Consider the following 24,582-nt stretch of genomic DNA (forward strand, 5'->3'; position numbering starts at 1 on the left):
ATCTAGAGTCTTTCTTCTCAGTATGGTTTTATAGCATACTAAAACAACACTCATAGAATCCTCTAGGATTTTAAAATAAAATTGACTAAGGGTTACCAAAAGGGGAGATTGTTAAGGCAGTGAGAGATTCTAAAGCAGCGTTGAGAACATGATTCAAAGAGCTGACACTGACGTCTAGGTTCAGTATGGAGGTGAATAAAGAGCAGATGGCTTGGAAGATACAGAGAGTTGAGGAACTGGAATACATGACGAGATAAACAACATTCAGAAAGAAGGAGGAAGTGGGGGACTTGACCTGTGGTCAAAAAGTATAATTTCAGCATTAGAGATCCTAAGGGTGGAAAATCTGGAAGAAAGATGAGCTACAAAAGATGGCTGTGCTTATAGCATACTGAAGTGAATTTGAGTTAAGGCACTGTCAGGTCAAGGTATAACCATGAAATATGTGCATGCCTAGTGACCCCTCTAGAATGTCAGTCTCTGGAAGGGAGGGTTTTTAGATCATTCACTGTCATCTGTCCAGCATTAAAGAAGTCTAGATCATAGGAATTTGATGCATATTTCTTTCTTTCTTTCTTTCTTTCTTTCTTTCTTTCTTTCTTTCTTTCTTTCTTTCTTTCTTTCTTTCTTTTTCTTTCTTTCTTTCTTTCTCTCTCTCTCTCTTTCTTTCTTTCTTTGCTTCTTTCTTTCTTTTTTCTTTTTTGTTTCTTTTCCCATAAGTGAGGAAACAAGATGCATATTTCTTAAACAATGATAAATACAATCTGAATGTATAGCGGCATCAAGCTTTGATAACCTGCTGTATCCATTCTACAATAAAGAGACACCCACCAAACAGACATTCCCATCAGCCTTTTGGGGAATGTTCTCTGGAAAGTTCTTAATAGATGACCTTCTAAGTGCTAGAAACAATGTTAGATGCTGTAGACTTACAGACAAAAACATTCTATTCTGCCGATAAACTTGGAGTAAGGAAAATATCAAGTTAAACAACCAGCTACATGCTACAACAGAGTAGGCAGAGCATGTTCTGGCTACAGAAAACACCCAGACCTAGGTTCTAAAAATAATTCCAAAAGGAGGTACTTCTGAATCTAACCTCTGAAGGGTACACAAAGTTATCCCAGCAAAGGCAAGGCTACATGTGTAGGTGGGAACAACTGGCCTATTAAGGCCCACTCATAATAATTTTAGCTCAGGGTGAATTAAGTCACAATGACTCTACAACTGGCTCCCTGGGTCTGCTGGCAATAATGCTGCTCCTGTGGTGCCAATAACCTGAAAATCTCCAAGTAATACAAGAAAGTAATACAAAGAAAACCTCCAGATAATACACAGAGAAACCTAAAACCAACTAAATTCCAAACTTTACATGTTGTCATTTGGTAGACACAAATGTGAACTTCTTCCTGCGATAAAAACCTGTGTTGACTTAGGTTAAAAGCAGCATATAAAGGATGTTCCCCATAATCCCCTAACCAAACATGGCATCTATTTTCTCTTTCCTTGTAATAGACATCCTAATAGGTATACATAGTTTTGATGTAATTTACATCTACCTTTTACTTTCTTATGTTAAAATTTTCTGTTTATTATCATTTCAGGAAACATTTCAGGATAGTAATAGAGATTAACAGCAACAGTGAAGCATTTTACCCTACAGAAGGGTAAAAGTTGGAAATGGAGCTATTGATTCACCTGGGTTTGTCACTTTATGTCAGTGTGCCTCAGTTTCCCTCTTTACAATACAGGGATTCAGGTCTTGAAAAAGAGATTTAAATTGAATGAAATATCCTTCTTATGAGACTATAACTTTAAGAAATTTGCAATGTACTTTCGAGACCTGGAAATGTTGACATAATTATTCTACTTCTGAACATCTATGATTCAAAAAATAACGCTGTGGAAGAAGATGCTTTATGCACCTAGATATTTATCAAGCACTATTTGTAATAGTTAAAAATTGGAAATCTACATGCTTTGGGATAGGGTAATGATTTAAAGATATTGTAAATCCACAGCATGTTATTCTACATTATGAATTATACCACATTATGAAATGGAAAATAAATTCATTCTTAAATTATGTGAAATGATAGAAATTATTCAATTCTCTTTGTCAGTCAATGCTTTCTTTTCTTTTTTTTTTTTTTTTTTCTGACAGAGTCTTGCTCTGTCACGCAGGCTGGAGTGCACTGGCATGATCTCGGCTCACTGCAACCTCTGCCACCTGGATTCAAGCGATTCTCACACCTCGGCCTCCCAAGTAGCTGGGATTACAGGCACCCCCCACTATGCCCATTAATTTTTGTATTTTTAATAGAGATGGAGATTCAATATGTTGGCCAGGCTGGTCTCGAACTCCTGACCTCAAGTGATCCTCCCACCTTGGCCTCTCAAAATGCTGGGATTACAGGTGAGAGCCACCGCACCAGGCCAGTCAATGCTTTCTATATGTCAGAAGTTGTTGTTTCTTTACACCGTTTCCACCATGACCACGATAAGAAGACACTAGCTGCAAGTTACCTCTTCCCTCACAGGCCTTGGAAAAAACAAGAAAGAAAGACATTTCTGTGGAATGTAACAAGCAGAAAAGGACTGAAGATAATGAGACAGATTAAGAAAAGATGAATCACAGGCTGTGAAAGTGCTATGAAAATAAAACATTATTATAATACAATTTATTATAAATAGTCTACGACTAATTTAGCACTTTAGCCATAAGGGTTCAGAAAAAAGAAATTCAGATCATGTTTGTCTTGCTGGCCACAGAACTCAGAGAATGCTCCGAGACAGAGGAAAACAAGTCCTCAGTGCATTTGAGTGTTTTAAAATAGAATCGCATAGAGCCACCTTGGGTCGTTATGACATCTCTTGTATTCTGGACTTTCTTCTAACTTTAAATGCTATTTGAATTTTTGCCAGAGACAACTTGTGGAATGTTCTGAGCCCAGTTTGGAATTTTATTTATAAAATGGGGGTAGATTTCAATAAGAGTAGTGTCCTGGGGCATCCACTGAATGGATGGAAACTCCACCTAGCCTTGAAAATATGATCCCTCAGCCACAGTCAGGCGAGCCTCCCAGGATGGGGAGGGCACCATGAGGAGTCACTTATCCTTTCTGAGACAAAAACAACCCCTTCCCAGTCTTTAGGTATTTTAAACATAGTCCTAGCATGTAGCTGAAAGAAATGGGGGTTGGGGAAGTCAGGTCCAGACTGATCTAGTATGCAGAAAATAAGCATGTAGGAGTGAAACCATTGATTCTGGCAAATTACCCAAGCCAAAATCCAAGTATAGGCCCATTTAAAAGTATGCCAGAGTTTCCAAGGCAGAATTTCCTTCTTAAAATTCAGATAATTAGTTGCTAGCAGTGCTGAATATTAAACAGGAAATTCAACTTCCAAAGATGTTTCAATAAAAGAATTATGAAAACAAGCATTTTCCTAATATGAAGTGTTACATGCAAAGCACCAGCACCATAATAAGTAAAGATATTGGAATTAACTAAGCCTTCATACAACACATAGTAGTTGTGTGAACGCCAGCAAATCACTTAACCACTTTAACTTCAGTGGCCATATATCTCTGGTTGTAACTATGTCTTTGTAAACAGGACTCTCTACTAACTCACCATGAATTGAAAGAAAAATAAATGTCCCTGATTCCTCTAGGCTAAAGATTTATACAGAGAAAAACAAATTCAAATAAGCTATCAATGGAGATCTGTTAAGTACAATATAGCTGTGTAAATGGACACCTTGTCTTGCTTGAAGGCTGTACTTCAGAAAAGAAACAAAGTCAAAATTCTTAAATTTTGAAACCAGATCATTACTTTTCTTGAATGTTACTTCCATTTTCCAAATTTTCACAGATACAGCAGGCAAATGCAATTAATGCTTGCATTTTATTAAATCATATTGCAGGGTAATAGAAAACAAAGCAAAACAGACTAATTTGCTTTCCTTTTCTAACCTTCGGTCTTACAGCTTGCCCTTAAACATTTCTCGTTCACTCTTTTCTTGAGTTATGTGTTCGGGGAAGTTGTATAAGGTTCATATATGATTCACCTGACATTTACTCAGCTTTCCCATATGCTAGAAACCAGAACATTTCCACTGAAATGGGGAAGAGAATTAGTAATGATTTTTTCAGCATTGAAAGATATGGTAGACTAAAATAATGGCCTTATAAGAATGTCCACATTCCTAATCCCCAGATCCTGTGTATATGCCACTTTCCATAGCAAAAGAGGGCTTTGCAGATGTGATTAAAGATTTTGAGATGAGGAGATTATCCTGGATTATCTCGTTGGGTCCAATGTAATCATAAGAGTCCTAGTAAGAAGGACACTAGAGGGTCAGAATGAGCAAAGGAGATGTGATGATAGAAGCAGAGGCCAGTGACGGCATTGCTGGAAGGGGCTATGAACCCAGAATGTGGGCAGTCTCTAGAAGCCGTGAAGGGCAAGGAAGAAATTCTCCTTTAGAGCCTCTAGAAGGAGCACAGTCCTGCTGACACCTTGGTTTTAACCCAAGACCAAAGTTCAGGCTTCTGACCTCCAGAACTTTAAGGCAGTATATTTGTGTTGTTTTAAGCCACTAAGTTTGTGGTGATTTGGCCGGGCGCAGTGACTCACACCTGTAATCCCAGCACTTTGGGAGGCCGAAGTGGGTGGATCACTTGCGGTCAGGAGTTTGAGACCAGCCAGGCCAACATGGTGAAACCCCGTCTCTACTAAAAATACAAAAATTAGCTGAGTGTGGTGCCATGTGCCTGTAACCCCAGCTACTTGGGAAACTGAGGCAGGAGAATCCCTTGAACCTGGGAGGCGGAGGTTGCAGTGAGTAAGCCAAGGTCGCACCACTGCACTCCAGCCTGGGTGACAGAGTGAGACTCCATCTAAAAAAAAAAAAAAAAAAAAAGTTTGTGGTGATTTGTTACACCAGCAATAGGAAATTAATACAAACAGTAATCCTGAAATACAGATAATCTTTAAAGCAGAAGGCGTAGGGAGCTGCTAGTCCAGACAGGTGGATGCTAAAAATTTAGAGCAGTAGAAGCGGCTTGCCTGGTTGACACCGGCCCTGCCGGGTGGGAAAACCTCCCCTCATCATCAAGTTCTTCATCAGCTCCATGAGCTTATTCTTTTGACAACCCTCGCCCTGTTCACGGAAATAAGTCTGAAAGCTGGTGACCAAATCAGCTTTTTGTAAGGCCAGTATATTCATAGAAAATTTGCTACTCTAGAGCCAACCATGCTCTGTCCAATTGATTTAACCAGTGAGTTTAGCAACAGTCAGGTAACAGCCCCAGTGGGTAGGGGGCCTTTCCATTGAACTGCAGAGGGGCAGATGATGTGTAGCTGGGAGTAGAGCATATCTAACTTTGAGAACTAAAATACAAAGCACCTTGTCCTTTGTGGGTAAATTGAGCAAGTAGCTAGCTTCGGAAACAAGTCATAAACTGAGTCACCTACAAAACTCTACTAAAATAAAAGCATAGATTTTGGAACTAAACAGTTCAAGGCTATATTTATTTCTCAGCTGTGTGTGTCACTCTGGGCAAATTATTTAATCTTTCTAAAGCTCAATTTGCTTTTCTTAAAAATGAATGTAACATTTACCTTATAGGGTTGTAAGGATTAGGTAAATTAAATATTCAAAGGGATTAGCACACAATGGAAGCTTAATAAATGTTATCGATTATGGTTAATTTTTATTCTTTCAATCCCCTATCCACCGTGTACCCAGAGCAGCCAGTGCATATCTCTGCCTTAGTGTTTATTAAAATTACAGATGATGAGAATGTAAAGCCTTCAAAGGCAGAGACCCAGCCTCATTCATTGCATTCATTGTTTTATTCTTAGCATCTAGCACAGAGTCTGGCCTGTTTGGGGCTCTCAAAATTTGTTTATTTATTTATTTGTTTGTTTTGAGACAGAATCTCACTGTGTCACCCAGGCTGGAGTGCAGTGGTGCAATCTCAGCTCACTGCAACATCAGCCTCCTGGGTTCAAGGGATTCTCCTGCCTCAGGCTCCTAAGTAGCTGGGACTACAGGTGCAGGCCACCACACCTGGCTAATTTTTGTATTTTTAGTAGAGATGGTGTTTCAGCACGTTGGCCAGTCTGGTTCCGAACTTCTGACCTCAAGTGATCCACCTGCCTCGGCCTCTCAAAGTGTTGAGACTACAGGCATGAGCCATTGCACCCAGACCTCAAACTTTTAATAAATGTTTATGAACTAATCTGATCTCTGAGTTAGGAAGGATCTGAGATGTCAGCCATGATCTGTGATAACAGGATTTTTCCAACTGTGACCCATGAGGTGGAGAAATAAATTCAGTGAATCAGAGCCAACATTTTATTTTTAAAGAAAAAGAATAGAATAGCAAATACCAGAGAGCAAAACACATAGTAAAGTTAAGTATTGTTATAAGAAACTTTGTTTGTTACATATGTAAGTGGACTTGGTTGCAATGTAAATATATTACTTATTGTGAGTAGAGGTTAAAAAAAATAATGTGAACATTCTGAATGTTCCACCTTGCCAGCATTTGCTATTTTCTATCTTTAATTTCAGCCATTCTGACATGTATACAGCAGCATGGTGTTGTGGTTCTAATTTGCATTTCCCTGATGACTAGTGATATGGAGCACCTTTTCACTATGTTCCCTCCTTTGGATACCCTCTTTAGAATCTCTTTTGTAATCTCTTTAAAAAAAACAATCTGGCAGTATTTACTAAATCTGAACATGCATTTCCTATTACCCAGAAGTCATACTTCTACTTATTTACTCAACAGAAATGTGTACATATGTTCACCAAAAGACCTGTACAGAAATGTTCATAGCAACACTGTTTATAATAGCTCCAAACTGGAAATTGCGCAAATGCCTATTAAGAATAGAATGGACAAATAAATTTGATATATTTATACACAATAGAAACCTATTTAAAAGCAAGAATAAATGGACTACAATACCATATAACAGTATAGAACTCCAAAAGCAAAAGATTGAGTGAAAGAAGCCACATACGAAAGAGTAAAAATGGTGTATAATTTCATTTACATAAAGTTCAAAACTAGGCAAAATTATTCTATGGTGTTAAAAATTAGGATAATGGTTATCCTTGGAGTCATCAGGAGGGCTTCAGGGATGCCGGTAATGTTCCCTTTCTCTATCTGAATTCCCATCCCATGAGTATACTCAGTTTGTCAAATTAATTGGACTGTAAATATATAATTTGTGATTTTCCAAATCATTTCTGAATTTGTCTGAAATTGTTACATGTAAATATAAAATTTTTAGAACTTAATAAATAATACTTTTTTCTTCAAGTGTGAAAAACACTGGCAGAGAGCAAAAAGCCGATACACTCACTCGCATCACCATCAAGTAAGTGGTCATCTAGACTTTGCCTGAGTAACTCCAGGGTCAGCAATCTCTACTGCCCAGGCAGCTAACTTGTTAGAAAGCTTTTTCTTTCTTTTTTTCTTTCTTTTTTCTTTTTCTTTTTTTTTTTTTTTTTTTTGGTGAGACGGAGTCTCGCTCTGTCGCCCGGGCTGGAGTGCAGTGGCGCGATCTCGGCTCACTGCAAGCTCCGCCTCTCGGGTTCCCGTCATTCTCCTGCCTCAGCCTCCTGAGTAGCTGGGACTACAGGCGCCTGCCACCGCGCCCGGCTAATTTTTTGTATTTTTTAGTAGAGACGGCATTTCACCGTGTTAGCCAGGATGGTCTCGATCTCCTGACCTCGTGATCCGCCCGCCTCGGCCTCCCAAAGTGTTGGGATTTACAGGCGTGAGCCACCACGCCGGGCCTTTTTTCTTTTTCTTTTTCTTTTTCTTTTTCTTTTTCTTTTTTTTGAGGCGGAGTTTCGCTCTTGTTGCCCAGGCTGGTGTGCAATACCATGATCTTGGCTCACCGCAACCTCTGCCTCCCCGATTCTCCTGCCTCGCCTCCCGAGTAGCTGGGATTACAGGCATGTGCCACCACGCCTGGCTAATTTTGTATTTCAGTAGAGACGGGATTTCTCCATGTTGGTCAGGCTGGTCTCGAACTCCCGACCTCAGGTGATCCGTCCGCCTCAGCCTCCCAAAGTGCTGGGATTACAGGCATGAGCCACTGCACCCGGCCAGAAAGCTTTTTCTTTACTCTGAGCCGTAACTTGCCTCCCCACAACTCGCTTGCATCGGTTGTTCTGTCCTCCTAAGAGATTCTAAAATGATTCAATCCCTCTACCACCAACAGCTCTTCGGAAATTTGAAGGAAGCTACCACATCCTCCCCACTCCCAGTCGTCATTTTTCCAGACTCAGGAGTCCAGGGTCCTTTGGCCATCCCTCAAGGCATGGCTTTGAGTTCCCTCCTGTCTCTTGATTGTACTTATTTTATCTAATGATGCCCAGAACTAAGCACAGTCCTCTAGGAGAGGCCCAAGAAGAACAGAAAGGAGCCAAAAGTAGAATCTCTTTTGATCTAGACAGAATCTAGACAGCCTACTTCTTCTGTCAACAAACCCTAAGCTTCAATTTGCCCCTTCTTTAATATTCACATTATACCATTCATTCCTGTTGAGCTTAACAATCAACTAAAAGGACCCAAGTCTTTTGCATAAGCCCCAAATTTACCTTCTGTGTTTGTACCGTCTTCACTCTCTCAGGAGTCAGAGCGCTCATTTGGCCCTACCCCAATTCTCCAAAGCTAAATCCTGCAGATGGAAGCTTATCTGTTATAGAGACACCTCTGGAATAGTCTCTCTACCCTTCCGCCCACTAAAAACCAGAAACGAAATCTTTGTTTCAATACATGGTCTCTTATCCTTACCCTTTCCTTGAATGGGGCTTCATTTTAAAGTGTATTTGGGGGAAGGACTGGAAGAAAACGCAGTTTCACAGGCCATCTCCAAAATCTGACCTAAAAGCCAACTGTTGCCTGGCCTCAATAAAGCCTGAGCAGTGTAGGGTGGGTGCCCTGATCTCTTTCCTTCTCCATTCCTCCCCCAAGTGGGCTCCAACTTGGGAGGCTGTGGAGGTGAGTACTGCTGGGCTCTGCTTACTCCGTCCCTTTGCCTTTGTGTGAGTAGTGAGAGATGAGGCCGAGAAGGAAAACGTGGCAGGGTGAGAATAAACCCGATATTGTTCAAAGCATCTGACATCAAACATATCTCTCAAGAAGACCTACTGGAATCCCTCTGGCCACACGAACAAGCAAACGACAGAGGAACATTTCTACAGAAAGTTCCAGGCAGCCTCCCTGGGTATTTTTAACATCAGGACTCGGTGGAAGGGAGATTCATTAAGCAAGGGAAACCCCAGAAAACAGAACATGTGCAGAAGGACCAAAAGAGGTGGGCTGGGAACCAGGCAGGGCGAGTCGGCAGAAAAGGGAAGCTGTCACGGGGCCCTGGTGGTGAGGGGCGACCTCTCCCTAAGGGCGCAGGGGGAGGGGAGGGAGGAGGACCACCAAGTCCGGAGTGCGGCGAGAAGGAAACAGCCCACCTACCTCGTCCAGGTCTGCTCCATTTTCCAGGCTCTTTCCTTAGTCTCAGGGCGCTTCTCACCCGGGAGGGGAAGCAGCCTGGGAAAATGAGAAGCCTTGCCCACGAATCTCCAGCGCAAAAAGCAGCAGCTTTTTCCTCCCCAGCTCCTTCTTTCTGCGTCGGCGACGAAGAGAGAGCTCTGCTCCCTGCTTTTTTAGAAAACGGATTTGACGTGGCCGAACCTGCGGCTAGCCGTGCGACCGGCACAAGGGAGGGACTGTTCTCAGTAGGAGGCTGGGCTCAGAGCGGCGAGGCGCCCGGGGCTGTTTCGTGAGCTGGAGCCAGCGGCTGCCCGGGCGGCGGTGCGCGCACTCTCCAGGCTGAGACACGACTGGCTGGCACGAGTTGCTCGGCACCAGCTGAGCTGTCAACCGCGAGCGGAGGCGGGGCTCCCGACAACCAGTGTGCTCCGGGCAGAATCGGCCCAGGTTGCACGCCCCCTGAACCACCCTCGCATCTCCCCGGCCCCTCTCTCGCTGGCTCAGATGAACGATGACGGCAGAGGGCAGAGAGCTTAGAGGACGCTCTACCAAGCTCCGTCACTCGCCCATCCCAGCCAAGGGCTTAGAATAAAATCAACCAACTCTAGGGAGAATTTGTAGAGGAGGTCTTCCTGTGTGTCTGCATCGCCCCACCCACAGGCAACCCCAGAGCCAGAGATGGAGTCTAGAAAGGTTTAGGAGCAATCCCGGCTGAATGCAGATGTACACCCTAGGTGGTCATGGAACACGACGTTATCCTCCTAGAGATGTGACATGCCAGTTTCACCATTAATCTAGGGACAGGACCCTTCATCAGGAAGGGAAGCATCCCAGCAAAACCTTACAGCCTCATTAGCTGCCTGCATCTCAGACATCTCCTGTTTTAGGGTATTCTACCTCCTCGTTTTTTCAGTTTCACCAGCAACTGGGCTCTACTAATAGCTTCAAGGAGGGAGAAGCTTCCTGACTCCCAGAACACTAGAAAAGCCTCAAGACAGTAGCCGTCAGGACCTAGACTCTCCCTTGTGACTGTTTTAAGATCATGGAAAAGGGCTCTTTGGAGATGGCATTGCCTCAGGCCCTGTACCATGTACTTATATATCAAGGTTTAAACAAGGCAGACATACTGTAATTAGAGTGCTTGCCGCCCTGAAGCTCCTTTTTAGCTCTCAAATAAGACCTTTTTATTAAATGACATAATCACTGTTATTATTAGCATTATCACTGACCTTCTTTTTTTTATTTGCAAAAGGCTTTATAGTGCCCACATGTGGCAATGTTGATTTCATTGTACTTGTTTCAAAGATGATAAATTTGATACCCATAAAGGCCCGAAGTCTCTGCTAAGGTTCTGATGCAGGCTGTGTTCTCCATTGGATGGCCCCAGAGATATGTTCCCTGAATTTCTAAAGATACGACCCACAAGACTTCTCCAGGATGAATTTATTTTTTCAGGTCTCCTAGGCATTTAACTCAGGAAGAACCTGGCATGCTTGGGTATTGGTGAGACTGTGGGGAGTCTGTGGTCTTGGGGCAACCTGTCATCTTGTCTGTTATCTCTTGAATTGGCTCCCCTACATACTAGTACAAAGTAGGGGTGGGGAGGGGAGGATAACAAAACATTTGAAGGGTTAGCAGAACTGTCTAAAAGGCCCCTAATCTAGGCTCCTCCAACACTTGATTTATTGGTAGGACCACACTGCTCCCGAGCTCAGAATGTTACCAGGAAAAATTTCAAGGTCCAGTTTGATCTTAGACAAGGCTCACAGGCCACCTGTCTTGAAAAGAATATCCTGTTGCCTCTGATGGGAGGGAAAAAAGGCAGGGAGAGTCAGATTTCCATCCTTCATACCAAAGTTGGGGCTATATTTAGCTTTGTCTCAAATCAAATTATGGGCTACCGAGTTGTGGAGAGGAACTCTGTCTACAGGCAGCTATGCATTGGATTCAAGAAATGGTAGCACTAACTAAGTGAGCTGTGGGGTCTCAGAAGTGATGCTAGAATATATGCTCATGTATTTTTAAAATAACTTTTTTCAAAAGTTTATAAACATTCATTGTAAAAACATTTGAAAAATACAGAAAGATATATAGATTACTCAGAATACTCAGGGATCTTCAATATTAAAAATGTGTAGCATTTTTTCCCACTCTTTAAAAAATACATCTTTTAATCCAAACACCAACTGTTTCTTACACACATGGGTATATTCTTGAAAAATTTCCCTGTTGTTTTAAAAGTTATACGTATTGTCAAAAGAACAATTTTTTGCATTAGATTTCAGAAGAAAAATATTCACCCATCTAACCATTGCTACAGCACAAGTGTTTAAATTTCTCCAAATTCCCTTTAGTTATTATCTATATATTAAATATATATTTACATAATTATGATTACAGCTTAGGTATATGTTTATATTCTCCTTCTTTCACTTAGTAAATATTTGTCCATGTTGTTAGGGAAAGTTCATAGTTATTATTCTAATAATTGTACAATATTTTATAATATTGGTAGGACCATAGGTTACTTAAAATATTCTATTATTGCATGGTTATGCTATTTCTGATATTAGACTGTTATAAAAATTCATACATTGGTACTTAATACAGAGTGTGATAGTACTACAAGGTGGGGCTTTTTAGGAAGTGGTAAGGCATGAGCGCTCCACTCTCATGAATGGGATTAGTGCTCTTATAAAAGAGGTTGAAGGGATTACTCTGGTCCCTGTTGTCCTCTGTCCCTCCAGCCATGTGAGGACACAGCATCTGTGGCAACAAGAAGCCATCTTGGGAGCAGAGAGCAGGCTCTTCCAGACACTGAATCTGCCAGCACCTTGTCTTGGCCCAGCCTTCAGAACTGTGAGAAATAAATTTATATTATTTACAAATTATCCAGTCCAAGCTATTTTGTTATAGCAGCAGGAATGGACTAAAGATGATTTTCCTGGGATAAAAAGACTGTCTAATTTTATTATCTTAGCCTCAAAAGCACTAGAAATTCTCCTTTTTTTTTTCCTTATTTAATTTGTAAATAATTGGATAGTTACATTTTAGTTCTATATCTAGCTAGTGTATAAATAATGCAACACCATCTCATTTTGCTTTACATTTCTTAGAATACTAGCTAGTAAGATCTTATTTCATATCCTTTGTTGCAAATCATATCTGTAGTAGCTAGTCTCATGAAATCCTTGTGCTGAGTCACTGTATCAGTCATCTTTTTGCTGAAACAATGCTGCTTAACAAAGAACTCCCCAATCTCAGTATTATACAACATACATCCATTTCTCCCCCAAGGATCTATAGTTTAGGTATGGATTGGTTTAAGTCTGTCATTTTCATGGCAGAGTGCAGGAGTGCAAGAGAGTTAGCTGAGACTCATGATGTCTGTTAAAGTCTCTAATCAGAACTGGCACACTCTCGCTTCTGCCATTTTCCATTCACCAAAGTAAGTAATATGGCCAAGTCCAAAGTCATTGGTGCAGAAAAGTACAGTCTGCCCACAGAGTGCAGGAGGGGAGAGTAAATATTTGTGGAACAATAATGCAATCTACCAGTCACGATATGTAGTGCTTTTTGGCTTTTTGTTAAGCTTTTCTCCTTGCGGATACATGGTAACTTTATTCTTCCTCATCCTATTTTAACTTAGCTATGGCTTTTGAACAATGAAATGTAACTTGTTTCGTTGGTTGAAACGTGAGAGGAAGTCTCATGTGGTCACTTCTAGGAAGAAGGCAGACATTTTTAAGAGCTAGTACATAATTGGCCCTTTTCAGTTTCCACTGTTTTATTGATCCTTGAAGATCAATACATGCTAGGATGAAGCTTTCATCAACCTAGATCTTGGAGTTACTGTGATAGTCAGAGCCTTCCTGCTAACCCTAATTGAACATGTAGAATGGGCAATAAATTCATTTTTATTGTATTAAGTTACTGAGATTTGGGGATTATTTATTACTGGAGCATAATCTGGCCCATCCCAACACATTGCTTTTTATTCCCATTTTGCAACTGAGGATTGTTATGTGTGTGTCTGCTCTCAGTTTTCTGGCTTGGAACTCAAATAACCAGGGTAAATGATGCTGATAAATTCAACTATTCATTTTATTCTTTCCTGAGGGCACTGCTCTTAGTTTGGTCAACTGATCGTGCTTCAGGGAATACCTGAATTAATGATTAGGGACAAAAAATTGGAAGGTGTCACCGTCTTTACAGTCAGCTCCAAATATTCCAATGATACTTTTACCTTTCATTCAGTTTTTAAAATTCATTTTCCTTTTCTTCTCTCCAACTTGTTTCTGGGTAAAAAAGACTATTGATGTTGATATAGTTTACTGCATAATCTGTACATCAATAATAAAAATAACTATGTCTAATATATTTTTGCCAGATCCTCCTCTAAAAATTTTATGTGTACTAACTCCTTTCATCCTCGCAGCAGTCTTTTGAGGTGGCCTCTAGTTAATGTCCACTTTACAAATGACTAATGTGGAGCACAGGGAGGTAAATTATACTGCCTACATTCACAAAGCTGATAGATGGCAAACTAGAGATTTAAAACCAATCAGTTTTGTTTCAGAATGGCCTGCCTAACCATTTTGCGTACTGCTTCCCTGAGTTTGACACTTAACATTCGCTGGGCGCTTGGATAGGAGGACAGTATGTCTGCAACATCGGTCACTTCAGTGATCCCTGTGATCACTTGGTTAGTCAGAACATGATGTCTTCTTGATCCATCACAGCTCCACGTCTGTCTCTCTAACCTTGGGTTTAAAAAACAAATGTCCTTTCCAGACAAAGAGGCATCATTCTGAGATCAAGGATACAGTGTCTGTAGTAGATTAAAGATGACCACAAATTACTTGCTACTTCTCCCACCGAGAGGTGGAATCTAATTCCCCTCCCTTTAATATGGGCTACCCTTAGAGACTTGCTTGACTAATAGAATACAGTAGAAGAGATGTCTTACTGCCCAGGCTAGGTAAGTAAGAAGCCTTGTAGTTTCCATGTGAGACTCTTGGGACATGTCTTCTAAGGCCTAAGCTGCTGGAGAAGTCAAACTACCACGCTAGAGAAACCATGTGCAGAGGCCATGAGACCACATGACAAGGGGAAGGGCCTAGCTGAGCCCAAAGACCAGCAGTTCCCATCAGGGTGCCAGGCATTATGTGTGAAGCAGTCTTCCATCAGCTGGACACAACTGAGCAACCCTAACTGTGACCACTATGGAATAAATTTGCCCTGCTGAACCATGCTAGAATTATTGATTACCAAAATGATGAGATACAATACATTGTTTATTGTGCTAAGTTTTGGAGTAGTTTACTAAGTAATAATAGATAACTGGGACTAAATTGGGTATCTGAAAGTGGACTTCTGCCGTAACAGAAACTGAAAACAAATGGCAATGACTTTGGTACCTGGTTGCCACAGAAGATAGAAAGGCCCCGAGAAATGTGTTAGTGAATACTGGAAGGACACCGAGGAGACTGCTGGAGAGACTGTGAAGGACAGTGAAGAAAATACTATGGGGGGGTGACTGAAAAATGACCTGTGTTATGTAGTCGCAGAAAGTTTATCAAAACCATTGTCTTTGATAATGTGGGAAAGTAGAAAAGGCACCCAGTGAATGGGAGGATCTGGCTAAGGAGATTTTCAGCAGAATTTCAAAAGTACAAAGAGGTTTCTTTTAGCCACATTATTATAAGGTATTGCTAAAAAAAAAAAAAAGAAAAAGAAAAAAAAAGGTGGGCTAAAAAAGGAGCCATTTGGTTTTTAAGCCGAATTTAGAGGAATTATAAAGAGCCAGGACTTGCTGGGTTCAGAAGAGATCGGGTGCATTCAGGGCGGTATGGCCGTAGACTTTGCTGGGTTCAAACATCAAACTGCTTCTCATCCTCAATCTCTCTAGACAGGAAAAGCTTTCAAAATAAGAAATGGCTTCAGGGCAAAAATAAAATCCAAGATGTGACAGCTAGACCTCGATTAAGGTGGTGCGTCATACATCCTTTCAGTTAAACAAAAAGGCCTCTACAATCTTGGGCAATGTATCTCTCCACTGGACAAAAGAGTTTCTAAGAATTTTAAGGTTCTGTTATCCCACGTCAGACTCACAGGTAGTCCAAGCAAGGTGAAAAAGCTGGCTTCAGGATGAAATATGGGTGTGGATTTTGCCTAGTAGGGTTGGTTATCAATTAGTATATAAGATGCCTTAACATTTTTAAGTGAATTATACCAGCATGGACTGACTGAAGAGGATGAAGAGAGTACAGATTGAAAAGATGCCTTTGGACCCTCAACCTGTCTCAGAGAAGCAGGCTGAGAAAGTCACCCAGCCGAAAATAAGGATTACTTCTTAGGGAAAAAGAAGAATGACTTGAAGAATGGAACCAAGAGCCCAGAGGACTGATGGAGAGCCAGAGGGAATCATTCCCAGGAGCAGGACTGGGCCCTAATCAAGGAACTGGTAATATGTACTCAGCTAGATTTCAAAATTGCTGTGGACTACTGACAGCTGTATGCCTCTGTTCTCTGACTCTTTGAATGGGAGTGTCCATGACGGTTATCCTATCTCTTTCCCATTGTTTCTTGGGTGTGCAAGCCCCAATGACTTCAGATCAAGGGGACTATACTCAAGGAGCTGAGTACCAAAAGCCTCATCATCACCTGAATTTGAGTTAGATGATGAGAAAGTGGACTTCTAGGCTGATGCAGTAAATGTCAGGAAACTTTCAAGGGCTTTAGGAGAGTGTGAGTTTATTTCACTTGTGGTAATAATGTCTGTGGCCAGAGGAAAAGGAATGTGGTAGATTCAAGATGGCTACAAATTTTTTGCTACTTCTCTTAATCAGAGGTAGAATCTAATTCTCCTCCCTTGGATCTAAGCTGGTCTTCATGACTTGCTTGACCAATAGAATGCAGTTCTAGGCCATAAACTTCTGAACCTGGGCAATAAGAAACCTTGCAGTTTCCACTAGGCCTCTTGATATACTGAGCTGCCATGAAAGAAATCCGACTACCTTACTGGAGCTATAGAGAGGAGAAGCCTTGAGGCCACTTGTGGAACATCATCCAGCCGTCCTTAAAGGCATCAGGCATAGAGTATAAGTGAAGTTACCTCGGATCTCCAGAGCAGCCCCGCCTTCCACTGAATACCACCAAGTGATCCAGTCAATACCGCATGGGGAAGACAAATTGCTCAGCTGAGACCTGTCCAAATTACTGACCCACAAAATCGTAAAATACAATAAAATGGTTGTTTTAAGCTACTGAATTTTGGGGTAGGTTTTTTTATGCAGGAATAGACAACTGAGACAATGCCTTAAAATGGACACAGTATTTCTGATGCATTATCTCATTCATTGATTCATTCAATAAATAATTACTGTGAACCATTATGTGTCAGGCACTACTCTTTATTCTAGAGACACAGTAGTTTAAAAAAAGGCCAGCAAAGACCCTGTTTTCATGGAGCTTATAATCTATCGGTTTAGATAGATAATAAGGAAAGAAATAACTACAATATGCCAGATGGTGATAAGGGCAATAAAGATAAGTGAAGCATGTCAAGGGAGCATCCCAGCAAGGCAGCCCTCTTTTTATAGAAGAGAAAACAGAGTCTTAGAAAGATTAAATAATAGGCAGTAAGAGAAGCAGGTTCCCAGGTACAATAAAACTGGAGTTTCACTTGATGAAAAACTGTTCAATAGAATTTATAAATTCAAATTGTTGTTTAGCACAACAGAGGAACCTAATAGGCAGAAATGTGGCTTGGATGGATGTTCCTGGCTACCAAGGCTGTCCAAGTAAACTGTTGTATATACAAGAATGAAAGGATTTGCCCTTCACTAGCTGCAGTGGAGTGGGGCAGGAAGGTTTGGAGGAGGATGTGTGGCTCTGAAGACTATACATTGTAGGCAAAGTGCCAGCTGTGACTCGGAACAACCAAAATCAGGACCAGGAGCAGTTTAGAAGAGAAAACAGTTCTTGGAAAAAGCAGAAATATTTGTGGGGTACAGGGGAATTTGTAAGGGACTTCGTTTCCTAAGTGAACAGGTAGGAGTTCAGAGGCAGCTAATGCTGATGGGACTTAATTTTATTTCCACAGTTGGTAAAATTCAAGGACAATGTGGTTACCTTCATTCATTTGATTAAACAAACACAGAGCATATTCTAGGCATTGCTAAAATCTAGTGTAGAAATCCAGTGTTAAAATCTAGTGTGGAAAGCCAGGCAAGCATTCATGAAACCATAATACAAACCAGATTGGGTAAAGTGCTACAATAAAGGTACACACCAAGCAGAACACGAAGGAGGGAGTGAGTAATTAGATTCCACCAGAAAAGTTTTTCTAAAGAGGGTGGCATCTGAGTAGAGTACTGAAGTATGCTAGCAATATAAAATTTTATCATACATTGGGATTACAAAATACAGTGCTTTTGTTTAAAATTTAAAACAAATTAGCTTGTTTTCATCATTCCACAGTGTATGCATATATCAAAACATTGTACCCCATAAATATATGCAATTACTATTTGTCAATTAAAAATTAACTTAAAAACAGTATTGATGAAAATAATTTTATTCTTCACTGGTAGAAGGAAAAATATTCCCGGGTCTCCTGTGAGTGCCTAGGGTCCCATTCATCTGAAAGAGCAATGCAGCGCAGCTGAGGTTGCTGGCAGGCGTTACAGCAGAGTTTACTGGCTCTACAGTCAGGGACATGGGTTCCAATCCTCCTCCTCTGTCAATTTCCAACCATGCAATTTTGGACATTACTTAAACTCTGTGCTTTAGCTTCCTCATTTGTAAAACAAGGTTAATGATAATAACTACCTAATAGGGCCACTGTAAGAACAAAATGAGCTAATATATGAAAAGTGTTTAATTCATTGTCTAGCGCATTTTAAGCATTCTATAAATCATAGTGATTTTTCATTAATGTTTGCATACCAGGCAGAACTCCAATACTGTATAGAAGTCATGAATTTTAATTTCAGTTCTGCTCCAAAGTGCTCTCTAGGGCTAGACCAGTGACCCAGATTTTCCATTTCTCATCTTTCTGATTCATCATGTGAGACCAAAGCATTGGCAAGGAAGCTGAATAAGTAGATTTCCTCACTTGCTGGCTGGAGGTCTAGGGAGCAGAAAAGGTGGACATTTCCCCCATCTTGTATCTGTCTTAAGGAATGTGTGTGTGTGTGTGTGTGTGTGTGTGTGTGTGTGTGTATGCAGGAATAGACAACTGGGACAGTGCCTTAAAATATACACAGTATTTCTGATGCATTATATCATTCATTCATTCAATAAATAATTACTGTGAACCGTGTGTGCATGTGTGTGTGTTTATTCAGATTCATCCCTTTCAGTGGTTAGCCTTGTCTGTCAGCTATAACAAAAACCTCAAACCTCAAGGAAAGAAATTACAACCAGGCCTTCAGACAGCTGGTGGTAATTTACTCACACAATCCCCTTTATCCTTTCAACACCCACTATTTATGTGTATCTGACGTTGGGAGAGGGGAAATCATGCAAGAAATATGGTATGTAAATTTCTGGAAAGGGGGTTGGAATAGTGAGGGAAGACTTGTGTGAATTACATGAATAATTCTCCTTGATTTGAACATAGATATCAGATCTTGAAAATTGAAGGGACTGATGTTAGGGTCAATAAATACATTTCTGGAACCAGAAACAATACTGGAATAAATTCATAAATAACTTCCAAGGCATTCATGACAATCACACCATCACTAAAATCTGAGTCATTTTCCAGGACGGGACAAGTAGTTCCAGTACAAGTCAAAGGAGCATGTGTCAATCAATCCAGACTGCTTTAAAAATTCATAGCGATAACAATAACTAAATGGAATGCATGATCCTAGTTCAGATCTTGGACTGGATTCTGAATTAGAAAAAAAAAAATATTGCTGCCACGTTCAGTGGCCCATGCCTGTAATTTTAACACTTCAGGAGGCTGAGGCAGGAGGATCACTTAAGGTCAGGAGTTTGCAACCAGCCTGTGCAACATAGTGAGATCTTGTCTCTACAAAAAAAAATTTAAAAATTATCTAGGCATGGTGGTGCATACCAGTAGTCCCAGCTACTCTGGGGTCTGAGGTGGGAGAATCACTTGAGCCCAAGAGTTGAGCCTACAGTGAACTGTAATCACACCACTGCACTCCAGCCTGGGTGACAGAGAGCAAGACCCTGTCTCTTAAAAAAAAGGAAAAAAATACCTCTAAGGACAAGACAGCCATATATAGCCATGTTCCTTGCCTTTGTTTCTTATATCAAGCCATCTACTAGCTGGTCCCTGAAGCCATATTTAACAGCTTTCGCTCATACACACATATGAGTGAAAAGTAACATTGATTTTTTTTAACTTTCCAGCTTGAAAAATTTAAATTTTTCAACATATAGAAACATTGTAAAACTAGCGCAATAAAGTCCTGTAAATCTTTCACTTGCTTTATAGATTGTTAACATTTTGCCACATTTGTTTTCTGTCTTTACACACACACACACACCCACAAGCACACAGACACAATCATTAATACTATTTTGATGAACCATTTGAAAGTAAGATGTAGATTCTTCACCCCTAAATATTTAATGTGTATCTCCTAAGAATATTTAAAATCGTTAAATAACTGTATTATGTAAAAAACTATAACACCCTTTTCAGGTCAGCTTTTATCACTATTAAGGAGAACACTTTACATCGTAATCTGAAGTCTCAGCAGTGAATTACTTAACTAAAATCAGGAGCTACCCTCTGCTAGATATTTGGCTCACATCTGTACAATCAAAAGTGCTGATCAAAATAATCACTCCCAGGACAAAGGCAAAATACACAACAAAGACAAATTCCCTCTTCTATGCACCAGCCAATTTCTTGGCAGTTTAGAACAGCTGTTTTGTCCTTTCTTCCAGCTGGCAAAGGTTCAAAAATATCAAGATACAGCCTCAGAAAGCTTCACACAAGGAAGAAATTTTAATGAGAAAAATCTCACATTCTGTTCACTTTTGTTTTCATTTTCATTTTAGCATGTAAAATGTCAAAATACTGAGCTGTTGAGTATAGTATCAAACATCTGGCAATTCTGGACAAAAGATGAGCAAAACTCAACAGTCCTTTATCTTTGCAAAATTCAAGTGGCTTTAGGAGTTAATACCATAGGGGTAGGGTGCCGTGGCTCATGCCTGCAATCCCAGCACTATCGGAGGCCAGGCAGGCAGATCGCTTGAGCTCAGTAGTTTGAGACCAACCTGGGCAACATGTGAAACCCGTCTCTACAAAATATACAAAAAAAATTTAGCCAGGCGTGGTGGTGCACATCTGTAGTCCCAGCTACTCAGGAGGCTGAGGTAGGAAAATGGCTTGAGCCTGGGAGGCAGAGGTTGCAGTGAGTGGAGATCATGCCACTGCACTCCAGCCTGAGTGAAAGAGCCAGACCCTGTCTCAAAAACCAAAACAAAACATTATATCAGCTGGTAAAATAACAAACACATCCAACATTAACCACCGCAATTCCTTTCAACCAGAATAATCTTTTACCCAGATAAAAGTATCCTGGTTTTAGGCTATGCATGTGATGTAATAACAACAGACAGAGAGATACAGAAATACTCAAGCTGGCCTAAGCTCAGAGCTTGTGGTATACAGAAGAGAATTATTACATCCTTTATTTGCTGGCTTCGGTACATTCTTAGGAGATAGAGGGAGGGAAAAAAAAATCAAAACTAGAAGGGTCTGGTGCTGATGGACGAGATCAACTTGTTCAAACTTTGCTTCAACTGTTAAGGTATTCAGGGCTGGAACTAGGATGAGAGGAGCAAGGTACTCACCGGAAGTGTGAAATGTAAAGAGTGCCAAAAACTCAGTAATCAAGATAAATAATATTTTAATGTGATATTTTAGAAAAAAAATTAATGCAAAAAAATCCACAATGAACAAAATATCAAAACTTTAAATAAAGACAGGATCCAACCATGCATTTTCATGATTCAGGAAGTGTCTTACTTGCTCCGTCCTAGTCCAGGCCCAACTCATTCATCCCCAGATGATGTGCCAAAAGCCAAATCTTTAGAGGCGTCTCCTCTGGTGCTCTCTAGTGCTATGCTCTGCTGACCTTGTTGGCAACAGCTCTCTGTTATGAATGGTCAGACATCAGGTGGCACCTTTAAGACATCACAAGGTAAAAGCAGCTCTCTGAGCTATGGCCAGCTCTTCCAACCTCCTTTCAAACAGTCTTACGTCTCAAGGGGAAGTTTCTGTAATGTATAGGGCATCAGGGAGAGGGTAGAATGAGGTAGAAAGGGGAGATAATGGGAGAGGGAAAAAAGAACAGGTGACCTCACAAGTTGGCACTAATGTAACTACAGTGCAATATTTCAAGAGTCTATCTTTTTAAGAAAACCTTGAGCCCCAACTCTCATTTGGAGGCACCTGCTCACTCACCTCCAAAACCAAATCCACCTCACTTCTGTTCTTCTTTTTCACACTGTCTACAGGTGGTTCTGGAAATCAAAGTGGCCAGGCTGCTTCCTGCATGCAGCCTGTAGTGAATTCAAGTAGTGTAGGATATTTCAAATTGGAGCCTCTTCACTGTGAATAGCTGCTCATCCCCAAGTACCAAACCTAATTTTGTGACAATGAAAACCATCTGCAGGTGCCCCCTGCTGGTGGTACTATCCTAAACACTTGCCCTCACTGATGTATTTTGTTTGGTCAATGGTCCAGAAAGTCAGTCACAGTCATCAACACTATTCCCTATGCCCCTATACCTAAGCAGGTTCACTTATGTATGCTACCTGCCAGGCAACTGCAGGTGTGTGGCATTTGCATTTTCCTTCTATGGATTCCTAGTTCCTCATGGTGGGAACCTGGGGCCCGACTTCTTGCCTCTCAAACTACTAATATGTCTGCCTCACAGGGCCAGGCACTTCTCTAGTCTTGAGTCACTCATGTCATCTTTTTAACCCACCCTTCGGTAGGACACTGGAGCCATAGATGTGAACCTCAGCCTTTAAGGCATGCAGGAAGACAGCTGAAGTCCCCAGGGCCAGTCACTGCCAGCAATGTCTTCCAGGGGTGTTTGAAGGGATGACTGAGCAAGTAGAGTCTGAGTTTGTTATTATTCTGAGGATATAGACAAAAATGTTTAACAAGGCTTACATAGCTTGGCATAGTCTTCAGCCTCAGCTCTGGTTATACTCCCCCTTCCCTTCTGTGCTTAGTTTGTACTAGTCTTGTTCCAGAGAAGAAAGAGAGAGAGAACTAATTCTGCTGCTCTTCTGGTGTCCAGGAGCTCAAGTAATGGATACAGACTGTAATAGGCAATCTCTAAGTTGGTCCCCAATGATCCCTGGTCATCAAACCCTTGTGTAATTTCCTCGCCTTGAGTCTAGTACTCATTTCTAATGAATACAGTAGGGCAGCAGTGATGGAATGTCACTTCTGAGATTAGATTATTTTTTAAAAAGCAAGAACAACAGTGGCTTCCATCTTGAGGATGCATGCTCTCTTTCTTTTACATCAGTTGTGCTGGGGGAACTAAGCTACCGTGTTATAAGCAGACTTACGGTTTGGACAGGAACTAAAGCCTGCCAAATACCATGTGTGTGAGTCTGAAAAATGGACCTTTCAGTCCCTGTCGAGTCTTGAGACGACAGCAGCCCCAGCTGAGTGCTTGACTGCAACCTCATGAGAGAACTTGAGACAATTCTACCCAGCTAAGCTGCTCCCAGATTTCTGACCCTCCAAAACTGTGAGTACTAAATACTTGTAGTTTTCAGCCACTGAGGCAGTTTGCTATGCAGCAATAGTAATAGTAACTAACACACAGACTTCTGAACCTTTCCTCAATCCAAGGTCATTGTGTGGCGTTAGAGATCCAGCTCTCCCATTCACAAAGAAGCTATTATTCTCTCTACAGTAAAGAAAGACAAAGAAGTCAGAACAGTTTTTTAAGGCTGCACATCAGGAAACTAGATGTATGGTGAAAATTTGGGAGCGATAAGTAGGACCTTTCCCAGTCTGTAGAAGATACCACCAAAGCATGCTCACTTGAGAATGTGCTTTTAATTACTACCAAGCACACTTTTTTTCTTTTTGAAGATATGTGCAAACAATGAAAACCCTTCTTGCTGAAATTACAATACAGCTGTACATTTTTGTTGAAATGTTTATTTGGAGATTTCAAAGTCAAGGTTTATATAGCCAAAAGATCATAGATTAGACTATCATGGAGACAAAAAGGATCTAAAATTTGATATTGTTTGTACACTAGGGTCACTGCTCATGTTAACATTTCCTTCATTGCATCCACTTTCTCTGAGCTGGTGTTGTAAGGTTAGATGTGAGTGTGAATGAGCATGCATACAGTGGACAAAATCCCCCCATTCTGTAAATGCATGTGCCCATTATTCCGGGCAGTGAGCCCAGCTTGCTTTAAGTCTTTGTTATTTGAATAGTGTCCCAGATTCTCCTTTGAAATGTGCAGTTCACCTATTTTTATTAACCTTAATATGGAGCTCTCTTGATGCTTTTTTGATAGATTCTTGGTCGTGCCCGGGTACACTTCCTTTCGTTTTAAACAGGTCATATATTTATCTGTGCTGGCCTTCAGGTGGTATGCCATATAAATTAGAAAGCAAATTCTCACAAGGTCAAATTTTAATCAGGTAGTTTATTATTTTTAAACAGATGACATTTTCATATTTGGTATGCTAACTTGGAGACCAGACCATTTTTGTCCAAGTTCCAGCAAAGGCTTTTGTTTTATTTGTTTTGTTTTGGTTTACTTTTTAACAAAAAGCAAACCTAGGAAAAAAATTCAAAAACATACAGGATGCACAAAAACAATTACTCTAATACACATGAAACAGAAAATCAGCACCTGCCAATTAAACACAACTTTCACCATTTCATAACTGTGTGATCTTGTCAAATTACTTAACCTCTCTATAAAACTGGGGATCATGATAACATCTTTTTCACAGAATTATAGTGAGAATTAAATATTATTCTTATGAAATGTTTCAGATAGGGA

General features: G+C 40.7%; 2 protein-coding genes and 1 long non-coding RNA gene across 36 annotated transcripts in view; 2 read left to right on the plus strand and 1 right to left on the minus strand.

Moving 5' to 3' along the window:
* Nucleotides 1-2,301, plus strand: part of LOC135967992 (uncharacterized) — a 100,305-nt gene extending 98,004 nt beyond the window's left edge. The window contains exons 4-5 of the long non-coding RNA XR_012415956.1: nucleotides 1,605-1,702; nucleotides 2,165-2,301. This is a non-coding gene — a long non-coding RNA (uncharacterized lncRNA). The remainder of the gene's footprint in view (nucleotides 1-1,604; nucleotides 1,703-2,164) is intronic.
* Nucleotides 1-24,582, plus strand: part of LOC102127036 (NBPF family member NBPF4) — a 635,890-nt gene that overhangs the window by 223,464 nt on the left and 387,844 nt on the right.
* The window catches only part of PDE4DIPP2 (myomegalin), a 220,654-nt gene that overhangs the window by 178,899 nt on the left and 17,173 nt on the right, over nucleotides 1-24,582 (minus strand). For 9 of the 34 annotated variants that reach the window (XM_073997247.1, XM_073997273.1, XM_065532735.1 and 6 more), the window contains exon 1: nucleotides 9,509-9,878. The exons of the other annotated variants lie outside the window; for them this stretch is intronic. In XM_073997247.1, the coding sequence (XP_073853348.1) occupies nucleotides 9,509-9,528 (20 nt within the window). In that variant the 5' untranslated portion in view covers nucleotides 9,529-9,878. Of the gene's footprint in view, nucleotides 1-9,508; nucleotides 9,879-24,582 lie in introns of those variants that run through there. 34 annotated transcript variants of the gene reach the window in all.

Source organism: Macaca fascicularis, chromosome 1 (assembly GCF_037993035.2).
Source record: "Macaca fascicularis isolate 582-1 chromosome 1, T2T-MFA8v1.1".
NCBI classification, from domain to species: Eukaryota; Metazoa; Chordata; class Mammalia; order Primates; family Cercopithecidae; genus Macaca; species Macaca fascicularis.